At 38.7% G+C, this 15,212-nt stretch overlaps 1 protein-coding gene across 1 annotated transcript in view; it reads right to left on the bottom strand.

The window, feature by feature from the left end:
- The window catches only part of lrfn2b (leucine rich repeat and fibronectin type III domain containing 2b), a 119,093-nt gene that overhangs the window by 8,671 nt on the left and 95,210 nt on the right, over window positions 1-15,212 (bottom strand). The window contains exon 4 of the mRNA XM_060866452.1: window positions 650-2,046. Coding sequence (XP_060722435.1) covers window positions 650-2,025 — 1,376 coding nt within the window. The 5' untranslated portion in view covers window positions 2,026-2,046. The remainder of the gene's footprint in view (window positions 1-649; window positions 2,047-15,212) is intronic.

Below are 15,212 nucleotides of genomic sequence, written 5' to 3'. Positions count from 1 at the left end.
GGTTTTCTGCTCCTCTTGCTCAGATTTACAGCACTATTCTTATATGCTGTAAAACACGTTATATCATTATCATGGGCCAGGGGACCAAAATAATCAAATGTTACTCATGAGATTTGAGGACTGTAGAGAAATAAAAGCAGATATGAAGAAACAGGTAAAGAAAGCAAATGTTTTTCACCAACACTTGGATAATGTCAGTAATAGAAAACAGCATAATGAGTGACATTGGACACAAGGGATTATTCACACTGTGCCAAGTTAGGAGGATGCCTGATGAAAAACTGAATTATTGTTAGTCAGAAACATAAGATAAAAAAGCTCTATGATTCACTATTTAGAGGACCTAGCAGGGGATGATGGATAGATCACTGAAGAATACAACAAGGTTAGACTATCAAAGATCACACTGTTATCCCCAAGGAAATTTATTACTTTCTGGTTTAGCTGGAGATGTACTGTAGGTGTTATAGTGAATATAAAACCCTTTATATTATAGCATACCAAACTGGCAGTGGCTTCCTTTCCATATGAATCAAATCATAGCAAATAAACACTATTTTCCTACTTTCACTACTGCTATTTTGAGTCTATATGATTCTGATGTTAACATGTGTACTGAACCCATGATGTGCCTTTTTTAATACTGTACCTGTAAATGAGCACTTCATCATCAGAGCAGTTGTACTGCAGCTGGTACATTTTCACTTTTGGAGCTGCCTTGCTGATGGACCATCTGATGAGGGCAGAGTCTGCGGTCACCTCAGAAACCCAAACTGGCTTTTCCTTTTCTGGTTGGCCCTTAGGTGTTGCTTTTGAGGTTCCCGTGATATCAGAGAGGCGTGATTTAGGTTGTCCTGTTCCGTTGTTAATGTGGGGCAGCTGAACAATTGACAGTTCTACTGAAGCAGTGGATTCACCAGCAACATTGGCAGCAATACAAGTGAATGTGCCAAAGTCTTTTGATGTAGTAATGGTAATAACAAGGGTGCCATTGCCATACACCACAAATCGAGAGGAATTGCCAAGCAGATGGTCATCTGGGGCCACCCAATGAATTGTGGGAGTTGGATCTCCAGTGGCCTCACATCGCAAGCTGGCTGTTTGACCCTCTAGAACCAGCATCCTGTGTGTGTGTTGGGTGATAAGGGGCTGCTCACATATAAACTCATCCTCCCTTACAGTCCAGAAGTAACGGCCCTTCAAATTTGAAGGGGAAGCACAAGTTTCCAAGTCATTTTCACGGTCCAGCCTTCTAAACCAGAGCAGCTCGCAGTTGCAGTGCAGTGGATTGCCACCAACGCTCAGTGAAAGCTGTGGTGCAAATGGTGTAGAGACTTGCACCAATTCCTGCAATGAATCTTGTGCCCGGGCAAAAATTGGGTCTGGAGGAAGCTTCCGGAGGCGGTTGGATGTCAAGTCCAGACGTGCAAGCTTTTCTAGGTCAGTAAAGGTACCTTCGGGAATGTACTCCAGCAAGTTGTGGTCCAGAGTGAGCTGGTGCAGGTTGACCATCTGACGCACTGAATCCCAGGGCAACATCTGCAGGTTGTTGTATGACAAATCAAGATCCTCAATTGCTGGCACCAAGTCCTGGAAGGCATATTCATTGATGTGGCGTAGCTGGTTATTGTTTAGAATTAGGTATTGAAGATTTACAAGTCCCCGTAGATCATCTTGTCCCAATTCAGCCAGCCGGTTGTTGTCCATGTGCAGCGAGCGCAGTGTCTCAAGGTCAGCAAAGGAGAATGGTTGGATGGAACTGATGCTGTTGCGTGACAGTGTCAGATCTACTAATTCACTCATATTGGCAAAGTCCTGCTGTGTAATGCGTAAGATGAAGTTTCCACCTAGACGTAGCTCTACAGTGTGCCGATTGATGTCAGTGGGTACGAACAAAAGGCCTTTAGCAGGACACAGTGTCCCAAGAGACTCAGACAAGTTCTGGCACACACAGTATTTGGGACACGCATGAACAACCACCACAGTCATAACCAGGACCAGCAGCTGCCAAAGCACACAGTCCATGGTCGATTCATAAAAAGGGGCCTGTAAGAGGAAGAGAAAAAGAGAAATTAAAAATGAATAGTAATTTAAAATGCTGTAGATATAATTCCAAATCTTATCTGATACTAACAAATGACTGAAAAATAGCATTGTGGGGCAGATCTCTGTGACAGATCTTCATTTATATGGTTTGGCTCAAACAAAGCATTGTGACAATGTAGAGTCATGCAAGTGGACTCGGAGAGGAAAGATTTAAAGAAAAATGATATGCATCATCTCCCCCTTTTCTTTCTCACAGTGACCAAGGACCATTTCTGCTCTACTTAAATTTTCATTTCTGAATTATTTTTCCCACACATACACACATCATGACTAGATGTCTGTATGAACATGCTAGAAATTCTTTAAAATATATACAAAAGAAATCATTCACTTAACAATCAAAGTAATTTGTTAGTTATTAACGTGTTAGGAAAAGTACAGTAGTTGAGGGTTAAAGGCCCTTCTAATGACAAAAAAGTGACCGTTCTAATCAATAGATCAGTGGCACGGAACATTGAATTAACCATTATTGCCTAGTTCTTAGAAGTTTCCTTTGTAGTAAATCAATGAGTTTTCTCTTTATAGTTGGAGAAAGACGTAATGCTACATTAGTCAGCCAATATATCTAAGAAGGTTACAGCTTGAAATAACGCAAGCTCAGTAACATATTCTGTACAATATAATTCCATGTTCATGAATAAATCATGTAGTATTTATTAGGTGGTCAACTACTTTTACTAAATTCACTCATATCAAAACAACATAAGACATTCAAGTTATCATGCGCTTCCTAGAAAATCACTTTGTTAACCACTTGAATGAATTAAAATGCAAATGAAATCACCTTTAACTCAGTGCCACAATTTGTCCTCATTGTGTCATTAGATGTTTTTGTTGCTAATCGACTTAATGTAATTTTTTTTGTTGTTAATCAACGTAGCTAGCTAATGACCGTTTATTATTAGCATAGCAGACTTTAGTGTCGGTGACAACGTTAGCAGTTCAATTTCATAACATAATGCGTTTACCAGTAAACTAATTTAAGTAACCAAAGTTGTTCAATGTCCACATGCGTTCCAATAAAGCATGCCGCTGTTTTAGATTAATAGTCATATTAGCGCTAACTATGGCTTGACTAAACCACACATGTGCCAAGCAGTTTTGCTTCATATACAGTACATGAAACCATAACAGTAAAAACAATTTAATATTAGTGTAATACTACTACTAATAATGATGATCATAATGTTTTTATTCACTGATATTAACTCATCTGTCTCTGTTTATCACAGCAATTGTTTACTGCCATAGCATTCTGATCGGTTGGCAGCTTCAAGTCTGTGTTCATGCTGCACCTGTCTGAAGTCCATCTGCATCAGTCATTACAGGTTACCGGCATAATTTGCTAAATTCAGATATTTGACTGAAATGTTTCTTTTTATAACATTTTTTAAAAGAATGAATGTCTTTCTGGGGGCACGGCTCACACCTCCAGGGTTGGGGTTCGATTCCCGCCTCCACCTTGTGTGTGTGGAGTTTGCATGTTCTCCCCGTGCCTCGGGGGTTTCCTCCGGGTACTCCGGTTTCCTCACCCGGTCCAAAGACATGCATGGTAGGTTTGTTTGGCATCTCTGGAAAAATTGTCCCTAGTGTGTGATTGCGTGAGTGAATGAGTGTGTGTATGTGCCCTGCGATGGGTTGGCACTCCGTCCAGGGTGAATCCTGCCTTGATGCCCGATGACGCCTGAGATAGGCACAGGCTCCCCGTGACCCGAGGTAGTTCGGATAAGCGGTAGAAGATGAATGAATGAATGTCTTTCTGAGAGATTTCAGTAGGGGACCAGAGGGAACCATTATTTCTCAGGATCAGCATGTGGAAGTGAAACGAATGTAATATATATTTATCTAGTAGATATGAGCTACTAGATATCTACTAGACATAAGGCAAATGGCTCAGATCTTATTTGAATGATTGTTATCAAATTGTACAGTAGAAACAACCTTTTTACTGTAGATTCAAATGTTTTAATTAGAATGTACATAAATAAATCATGAAAAAAAAATTCTATGTGATTCAATGGCTCTCTTTCAGCATTAAGTAATTTTTGATTACTTAAAGTTTGAGTGACTTAATTCAAAATAGTTGGACCAACCCAAAAAAATTAAGTGAAACCACACATAAGTTAAAAGTTAAATCAACACATTAAATGGTGTTAACCCAGGTTAAGTAAATAAAGTTGAAAAGAACACTTGCAAATAAGTTTAATGGAGCCTAATAAATTAAGTTGTACTAACTTAAGTACCACAGGTTGGCCGAAAATAATTGCTTAATGTTTAAAGTAAGGCATTTAATCATGTGGAAATATTTGACATGATTTTTTAAAGTTCATCCAAAGAGTATTTTTTGAGTATAGAACTGCATGGCTGCAACAACAAAAAGATCAGTGCCAGGGATGCCAGCAGGATTAACAAGTTAATTCACTAGGATGGATCTAATACTGGACACAAACTGTTTGAGTCAGTGAGGAATAGGAAGTCACAGAACAAACTGCTCTCTATCATGTACAATCATTCTCAGCCACTATACAACACAATACAGAGTCAGCGGAGCTCTTTGTCCAAAAGACTCAATTCAGATTATTGTCACAGAGAACGTAAAAGGAGGTGATTCTTACTATTCGCAATAACATTTTACAAGCTCACCTGTGTGTGTGACGTGATACACTTTCACATTGCACTACTACAAACATTAACATAAATATATTCTACATTCTCAAGGTTCTTCATATTCATTACATAGAGCCAGTTTGAACACATGTACTGTGATGTAAATAATGTAAATATGGTTAAATCTACAACTGTGTTTCATATCTGCATTTCTATGTTTAACTTATTTATCTAATCTAAGATTTCTCAATAGAACGGGGGCATAGAAGCCTTTATTATCGCCACATATACATTACAGCGGAATGTATGCAGCTATGATACAGCGCCCCTGGAGCAGGGAGGGTTGAGGGCCTTGCTCAAGGGCCCAGCAGTGGCAGCTTGGCTGTGCTGTGCCTTGAACCATGATCCTCCAATCAACAACCCACAGCCTTAACCAGTTGAGCCACCACTGCCAATACTACATCATAAAAGATTATAACACAAATATTATAACAAATATAAACAGCTCAATATAAATGTGTGTGTGGGTGTGTACGCATGTGCATGTGTGAATAGGAGTTTCTGTGGTAGTGCATGTGTGTTTGTGCGTGTGTTCACAACCTCCCAGGGTCATCCCTATGGCTGCTGATCCCGCTCTTCTTTGATATCAGCTGTTTCATCTTTTTTTTTATTGTGTGTCTTACTGTGTGTGCTCAAAAGCCGCACATGAACCGGGGAGTTCAACAAAGCAGTGCAGCCGAGCAATGTGACTTAATGTGGGCTTCTCAGTGTAATGCTATTTTTTCACACCTTGGTCTTCGCCTTTATTTTTACCCCTAATATCATAACTGAGACTTCCACAACCCTCAGAGAATGTGCAGCAAAGCTATGCATCTCACAATAGCAATGCTAAAAACAACACTGGAACATTTAGTGCTATACATGGTATTGCTATAGTGAGTGAACACACTGTCTGACAGAGATAAGGAGGAAAATGTCAGCATCAAATAAGCAAACTGCCCACATGGAAAAAAATTGCAAAAGAGAAGAGCCAGGGCCATTAAGAGGAGAGGGTAGTCTTTCCACACAACTAGGTAACTACTGTAACATGACAAGCAGTGGCACTTACTCTTGCATCATCTCCTCACTAGCCTGAGCGCATCACTGAGCCAACGTTACTCTTTCAGTCACTGCACACACAACCAGTTTTAGTTTTAAAATAAGTTTGACGTGCATTTCACTCTTTAGATTTATGTATTTCTCCACAATGGAAAAAAAATCATTGTAGATACGGGACAAGAGGCTTAATCAATGTTTGTTGGTTGGTTTGGGTGTTATAGAAACTGCTGTTCTCCCGGAATTTTCACACAACTTTCTCTAGCGAATGGGGAAAACACCTAAGACATCCAGTTTGAGATAACAGGAAATCTACATTGTCTCAAACAATTACTCTTACAACCATGGTGTGCAGGACATCATGTCAGAATGTACAACAGGTCCCAAAATTTAGAAAATGGGCTACAAATGATCACACCGGTACCACCCATGTCTGCGCTAAGGAAAATAACTTGTTGCATTAGTCAGTTGTATGGATTGGTTTTTAATCAGCAATCATTTGAAGACTTTGACAGAAAGGAATTAGTGTTGGGTCCATGGTGAACTCAGCGTTTGCAATGACCCATTAGTTCCTCAGGAGCTCTCCGTTACACTATTACTGTCGCGGTGAGGCAAAGGCGAGTGAGGATCCAAATGCAGTTCAGTCTTTTATTAATCCAAAACAAGAAACAGGCGGGCAGGCAAACCAGGGCAGACCACTGAGCAAACAGGAACATAGACACAAACATTCAACAACAACCAGCACCAAGGAAGTGAACAAACAGAGTAGATATAACAAACAGGAACCAATCACCAAGCAGAGACAATCAGTGACTAAGACAACACACCTGAGGGAGAGATGGAGTGCAATTAGTGTCCATGGTAACCAATGAGTGGGCGGAGCAAACAATTAACAGCAAGGCAGACCAGCAGACAGAAACAGGGCAAAACACAGACAGACTCATTACAATTATAAACTATTGTAGAAATGACATTATTTACATTTACATTATTTCCCGTCCAGTGTCACCCAATTAGGATAGGTTCACTTCTGAGTCTGGTTTCTCTCAAGGTTTCTTCCTCATATCATCTCAGGAGTTTTTCCTTGCCCCCCTCGCCTTCAGCTTGCTCATTAGAGATAGATGTAAGGATGTACAGTATTTTAAAATGAATTATTTTTAAATTAATTTTAAACTTTAAATGTATGTATTCATTTATTTATTTTATCCTTATTTTTTTCTTTTTATTCCTTTTCTTATATAAATTTATATATATATATAAATGTGTGTGTGTGTGTGTCTACAGTATATATATTCTCCTCTGTTTCTGTACTTCTGTAAAGCTGCTTTGAGACAATGTGAATTTTTAAAAGCACTATACAAATAAATTTAATTGAATTGAACGGAAGAGTTGAAGATAGGAAAAACATTGCCTGGCCTTTTTCCAAAATTCAATGGTCCGGTTTTGTTGAGGATGTGCCCGCTGTAGCCTCAGTCACTGTCACTGAGTTCCTATTCTGATGTGTACATTAGCTGAAGCTCTTGACTTGTATGTGCATGATTTTATGCATTACACATAATTTGTTGATAGTATAAATGCATTAATGTGCAGTTCTACAGGTGTCCCTAATAAAATGGTTGATCAAATGGTTGAGAGTGTATGTTGGGGTGTAAATGACAATGACGCTGCCTGTGTCTGTGTCTCCATATGCCCATATCTGTGTATGTGGTTATTGTCTAAACTGGTATCAAAGGTTCTTTTTAATTAAATATAAACCCTATCATTATGGTAGACACTGGGGGAAAAATAAACTGTTAGAAATACTATAACTGTCACTATTTTTTTTTCAGTTCATGAACGTAAAAGGAGATGTTTTTTGGTCTAATCATCATTGTGGATAATGATTTTTGCTTGTACTGTATATACTTGCTATTTTTTCTAAAGAATTTAGCTGTTGATTAAATGATTTATTCATTAAAATGATGAAAAGGAATTGTTATGTCTTCTTGAAAATAACAGACAAAAGGGAGCAACAACACCTACAGGCATGGGGTAGTGACAAAAAAGATATAAGTAAATATCATGAAATGTGATCATATACTGTATCTGATTATTAAAAGACATTAATTTTTGGGTGATAAAAGTAACCCCATCATTTGATGTAGTGTGTTTATAAATAAGGTTGTTCAATTAAAAGTAAAGGGTTTGGATGCTGTAGAGATACACAGTGACTGCCACCCCATAATTTCTCACAACTAAATAGGTTCATTTGCTGAAAGGACAGTACAAGCCGGTTTCTGCCACCCATGTAGCATAAATCACCGAGAAATCACAGGCAAGGACACGGAGGCTTTGGCAAATGGACAAATCTTCCATGACCGTTTAATTTGAGGCCTGGATGTGGATATCCACGTGCAGACACACACATTCCTTCTACTGGGCTGGAAGCATTTTATCAGCCACAGATAGAACAGGATCAAAAAGAGCTTAAAAGTGCTGCTCACCAGTTAATCCATATAATTTTCACTCACTTTTTTATATTAAAAAATAAAAACAGCAGTGAATATCTGTACATCAAAAGTGATATTGCCAAAAGAAAGATCTGTTTGCCTTGCCATCTCTAACTTAAATTTCTTCTAACAGTAAACAAGTAGAAAACACAAGAGATAAAGACAGAAAACCTCACTTCTGTCAGGACCACTTTGTCAAATGAGAATTTATTAGATGATAGCATACAGTTAGTGTTGGCGGTATGGTTCCGTTCTGGGCAGGAATCCACACGCCCGTCCAAGCGCATGCATGGGCCGAGCGGGGAGAGCAGCAACTAGAAAATAGAATAGACCCTCCTATAACAGAACCATTAATCATGTATAGAGTTTTGTTTTTTTTTTGCAAATGAAAAGAAATTAATAAATGGATAAATAAATAATTAAATAATTAGAGAGAGAGAGAAAAATATGTGGCGATTTGGAGAGAGAGAGTTTAAGTCGTAGCAGCAGCGACGCGCTAGAAAGTGGCTCAATGAATGGGAATTTAAATGGTCGGTTAATATGGATGTCGTAACTGGGTTGGTGCGCGTCATGGACAGCTGATGAACAGCTGATGCACGCTTGAAGACGTAGCCTGCCAGAACTGACGCGATGCTTGATTTTTCTTCATGTTCTCAGTAAACAGGGATGGTTGACTATCATAATGACAAAATCAATATTAGTTACTGTAAGTAGCAGGTGGTGTAGACCAATAAATGCAACACAAAATACAATACAAAAAGATTGTGCTATAACAGAGGATGAGGGAAAACAAGAGATGACAGAGGTTAACAAATCTCTCATTCATATCCTGACAAAGTGGATCTGAAGCCTATTTTTGGATCACTAGGCTCGATCACTCAACACTGAATACCACAACTAGAGGTAATTTATTTTAGCCAACACACCAACTGGCTTCTTTTTGTATGTAAATAAATAGGAGAACCCAGATGAAACCCACACAGTCCCAGGGTCTGTTCCCCACTGCACCCGGATGTTATCACCCATTATAATTATAGTATGTCAGCATCATCATTTCAATCCATCATCAAAACAATACATTACATAGAACTCCTCTCAATATCTCCCAAAAATTATACCCAATGTATAGAATATCTAGTCACAAGCTTTATGTTATCAGCAGACATCACAGCCATCTACCTGAGCTCAGAACTTCATGGTCATTTGCATCTCATCTCTTCAAAAAAGTCTTGAAACACTCAGCTGCATGTCTCCCATGGTGCTCCTCTGCTGCCTGATAGCATTGGTTGGGAGTAAGCACTTTTGTGCTAAAAGAGATAAAATGTAAAAACGCCCCATAAAGCATCTGAGCCATGAAAAAAGTTGCTGTAAGACATGTTAAGCTGCTTCGAAATGTCACTGAACTTAAGGAAGAACCGGATTAGAAGAGCACTCAATATCCCCACATGTTAGCAGCAGTTTGCTCATAACTCCTCTCACCAGGGAGCATATGAAACATAAAAGCAAGTGAAAACATAATATTTTGAATCTCCAGAAGGAATGAGTAAAACAATGACATGAAATGAACTGAAATTCTGCTTTCGTGAAATGGTTTACTTCAAACACCAACATTTTGGAGTAGTTGTTAAATACATCACACATTTATAGTTTTGATGGTTAAGAGGTGTTTTGCTTAGCAGTGTTACTAATTACTGTAGATCAACAGAAAAGAATGAAATCATTAGTATTACAATGTATGAGTTCACAGAAATGCTTCTCTTTCCATATCCTAGCTGTATCTTGTTAGGGAGCAGGATCCACCACGAGACAGCACTGCTGGAGCAGAGATTGTTAACTGTGGCAGCTTGGAACTGTTGAGGCTTGAACAGTCTGATCAATAGAACAGATCCTTTAAAAGTTGCGTTACCACTAACACCACTGTCATCAAGATGAGTTGAGTTCCCAGACAATACACAGCTTTCTTTGTTTATGGCAGTCATGCCATAAACAAAGTTAGCTGTATAATAGTTAAACTTACTAACATGCTGAGATACGCAAGAAAAGAATTTCACTGTAACGTACAGTATATGAATTTATTATATATATATAGATAGATAGATAGATAGATAGATAGATAGATAGATAGATAGATAGATAGATAGATAGATAGATAATTGACAAACGAGGATGTATGACAGTTTTATTAAATGTAGTCTCAGACATGCAAACTTAGCAGATATTTCATGGTGAGTTAATAATATAAACTCAGCACATTCTTTTTCAATGCTATACTTAATCTATTTTCCTGGAAATCAAAAGGGAAAAATCTTATTTTTACTTTATATTATTAGTCCACCTTAAACTATTTAAAACTTATAGTTTTAGACATTTGCTAAGCATATTACATTAGGGCTACACAGTGTCACGTGGCACAGAAGTTGGTCTGTTACAAGGCACGTGTTGAAACACATTGGCAGATGCAATTGAAGGTAGAGCAGGTTTTATTAAACACATTTGAATGGCAAACATGTCAAAACACAAGGCTAAATAGATATCCAACAAAAAGTCAGCGGTCAGGTTATCAATAAAAGGGCCTTAACAGGGACTGAGGACAAAACTAAACAAGAAACATGAAACAGGGATTGGGATCGATATCAGGACCTAAGACTTGGTTTAGAGTGTACCACGCTGATACTTCACGCAGAAGATGCGACACAATAGGGTTTAAATACCCTAATAAAAGTGAAAAGCAGAATGTGTGAATAATTAGGATACAATTGGGAAACAACAAATAACCAGACAGGGCAGGAGACAAGACATGCATCATAACAAAGACACGTGACACACCAAAGAACCGAGTGGAACATGAACAGAACACATGCGGACATGAACTCATGCTGCAGGTTGCTGAATGTTTAAACTTACAAGTGTAAACTTAACATTTTTAAAGAATATTAGTTTTTATTCTTTATCTGAGGCTATTATTGAAAACGTTTATTTTACCTCCAATTGTCTGGAGTTCAGACAGTGTTTTGTTGTAATGCTTTATAGTTTAGACAATATTTCCAGCTATGCTGTGTTTCAAAATGTCATGCAATAAAGGCCAGTGCTACCCTAAGCAAACCCACTCCTTGTCCCGATTTATGACAAAAATGTCTCTACTAATCCACGTGATACTAAATCTACTAAACGCATGTGTTGTTTTATTTGTATCACACTAAATCACTCAGTCATGTACCAACACATCTAAAAATTTTAAATAATCAAAAAGCCTAATATCCATTGTTACTGTATATTTATGCTCTCCATATAAAAGACTTCAATTATACATGCTATAGCAGCTAGGTATATTGTTAGCCACAGCCATTAGCACATCTGTGCTCAGTGTCTCATTTTCACTGAGGTGCTACCTGCGTGACTGAGTGGAGTGTACTCGCCACACTGCGCTCATTTATCAGCAGTGACAGTAAACTCGTTTGGCTTATTGAGTGAAAGAAAACACTTCGTTTTCTCTTCTTTTCTGGTTGAAATCACTCGTCTTCTACCTGTCTGCTGCCTCTTTAGCGCCCTCTTTAAGTGTTAATAGCCTTTAATTAGGGATTAATTGGGAATGCAGAGGTGACACAACCTCTGATTGCAATTATCCACACTGGATTAGAATGCACTGCACACACACTCACACACACACAGACACACACACAGTATGAGGTTACATTTTAGCTGCTCAACATGTGACCCTTTATTCATTAGAGTGTATAATAATAATAATAATAACAATAATAATAATAAGAATAATAATACCAACAACAGCAATAATAATAATCATTATTATTGTTCTTCTTCTTATTATTATAACAACAACAACAATAATAATAATAATAATAATAATAATAATAATAACAACAACAGTGGGGGCACGGTGGCTTAGTGGTTAGCACGTTCGCCTCACACCTCCAGGGTCGGGGTTCGATTCCCGCCTCCACCTTGTGTGTGTGGAGTTTGCATGTTCTCCCCGTGCCTCGGGGGTTTCCTCCGGGTACTCCGGTTTCCTCCCCCGGTCCAAAGACATGCATGGTAGGTTGATTGGCATCTCTGGAAAATTGTCCCTAGTGTGTGATTGCGTGAGTGAATGAGAGTGTGTGTGCCCTGCGATGGGTTGGCACTCCGTCCAGGGTGTATCCTGCCTTGATGCCCGATGACGCTTGAGATAGGCACAGGCTCCCCGTGACCCGAGGTGGTTCGGATAAGCGGTAGAAGATGAATGAATGAATGAATAATAACAACAACAACAGTAATAATAATAATTATTAGTTCAAATCCCAGGTTTACCAAGCTGCCACAACTCGGCCCCTGAGCAAGACACCCAATCCTCAATTACTCAGTTGTCTAAAATGAGATAAAAATGTAAGTTGATCTGGATAAGGGTGTCTGCCAAATGCCATAAATCTAATAATAATAATTCTTCTTCTTAAAGGCAGCTTGGCCCAATTCTTCCATCACTTATCTATTCTTCTTTGTACTTTTATGTCAGATACATTTACACATTATTCCTTTTTTTGATAAGACCTTAAATCAATGCCCATTGACACAATGTGTGTGTGTTGTGTGTGTGTGTGTGTGTGTGTGTGTGTGTGTGTGTGTGTGCGTGTGTAGGAGTACTTTATCAAACTATATATTTATTCATAGAGGCAGACCAGCAGGTCAGTACGACCTTTGTTACACCATACCTCTTACCCTCATTACAGACAGTCAGACATGGACACACACACACACACACACACACACACACACACACCAGGCTGCAAGCGTGTGGTTAAAATAATTCCAATATCTCCAGGATTCTAATTCATTGAAGAGTAATGCATCACTGGTTAAATTTCAGGTGGCTGAATATGCCAAAAGTAATATCACAATACTGGATACCTAATACATTAGGGTTGTGGTACAGAATTTCATTCTAACCAAACAAGGACCACATGTAATAATTTAATAAAGATACAGGTACATTTACAGGATTTTGCAGACACCCTTGTCCAGAGCAACTTACATTTAATCTCATTTTATACAACTGAACAATTAAGGGTTAAATGTCTTGCTTTAAACTCACAACTTTCTGATCGGTGGCCCACTAATGAAGGTGTATTATGCTTTAGACTTGATCTACATATTCTGCAGCACTTGAAACATGCCCAGCTTTGAACAATAGTTGTTCCTATGTGTTTTATGTAAAGGACACCAAACCTTATAACATCAGTGTGGTTCCATGTCCTTCATAGTGGTCAGTAAAAAGGTGATTATTTGAAGTAACTCACCATACCTCAAGGAATCACAGATATCCCTGTAACCATGGAAATGGAACTAAACATTGACTATCCATCAGACTTGGTCCATAGGTCTCTGAGGGAAAACACTGTACCATGGCTGCAACACTACAGCTGCTGAAGCTGCAAGCTGACTATCAACATTTTTATTGATTGTAAAAAGTGTCAAATGAGTGCCATTATTGTTGCACTTGCTCCTTCATAGAAGATAATATGACATCAGGCTTGACATAAACTGAACTTCTTTCAGTCTTTCTTTTTCATAAAACTGTAACACCGTGCTCACACATGGGATGCCTGGATTTTTCACAAAGTACTGAAAAATCGCTGATCTTATCTGGCTGGGTTTTCCTAAAAAAAGAAAAGATAGGCAAAACATATTTTCACTCATCTGATAAGTTACATAACCTTTTCATTCGGAGATGAGAGATTTGGGGGTTTCCACCCAGAGGCTTTCACTGACGTGATACCGCAGTGTCAATCAACTCCTAAGGCACAAAAAAGTCCTGGCAAGGTCGCTTGCACTAGCAGATAAGACTTTTATAAGTTGAAGAAAATCTTATTTGCCTGGAGAAGATCGATGAACTTCGCAGCATGCTTTGTGATGCCTGGCTGCTTGTTAAGCTTTTTTCTTTTTTTATGTTCCACAAGCAGCTCAATGGGAAAAAGGATACAAGAATGGCAGCATATAGTTAAAAGTTGATTTATTATCCAATAAACCACAGAAATTACCATTAGGGAACAGAAGCATACTGTTGTAATGAGTTTGAATAAATCCAACAGCGGTATTGCCAGAGAGTGATATTACTCCACAGGAGTTTGCCAATTAAAAATCTGATATATAAGATAAATAAGATATAATAAATCTGCTTAAAAGCTTAGAGAGCATAGAGAATAAGTCACTAAGAAAGCTGGCACTAATTTGAATACCTGTGAGCTTTTGCAGCTGCCTGTTATTTTGAAGTCTGTTTTGCTAAATTAAGTGTTGATTGTTAGTTAAAGAATGTGAGTTTGTGTTATACCAGCATGTTGTTTTAGATTTGTTTGTGTCTGCCGTCTAATTCTGTTTTTTGTTCCCCCTTGGCAATCTCCCTGGCTAGTGCATTTCCCATTGCCTGTTGCTATTCTGCTACTTAAAGGTGCAGTTGCATTGTTTTAATGATGCTTCCTAAACAACTTTCTTCCTTGCCTACACAACAGTATAAAATCCCATATTATTTTATCACATTTGTGATTTAAAAATCTTAAAAGTTTAAACATCAAGCGATGAATACATTCCTTCATTCATCTTCTACCGCTTATCCGAACTATCTCGGGTCACGGGGAGCCTGTGCCTATCTCAGGCGTCATTGGGCATCAAGGCAGGATACACCCTGGACGGAGTGCCAACCCATCGCAGGGCACACACACACACTTATTCACTCACACAGTCACACACTAGGGACAATTTTCCAGAGATGCCAATCAACCTACCATGCATGTCTTTGGACCAGGGGAGGAAACCGGAGTACCCAGAGGAAACCCCCGAGGCATGGGGAGAACATGCAAACTCCACACACACAAGGTGGAGGCGGGAATCGAACCCCGACCCTGGAGGTGTGAGGCGAACATGCTA

This window comes from Tachysurus vachellii, chromosome 3 (assembly GCF_030014155.1).
Source record: "Tachysurus vachellii isolate PV-2020 chromosome 3, HZAU_Pvac_v1, whole genome shotgun sequence".
NCBI classification, from domain to species: domain Eukaryota; kingdom Metazoa; phylum Chordata; class Actinopteri; order Siluriformes; family Bagridae; genus Tachysurus; species Tachysurus vachellii.
The sequence above is the reverse complement of the archived record's forward strand: the minus strand, read 5'-3'. Positions and strand labels throughout refer to the sequence as shown.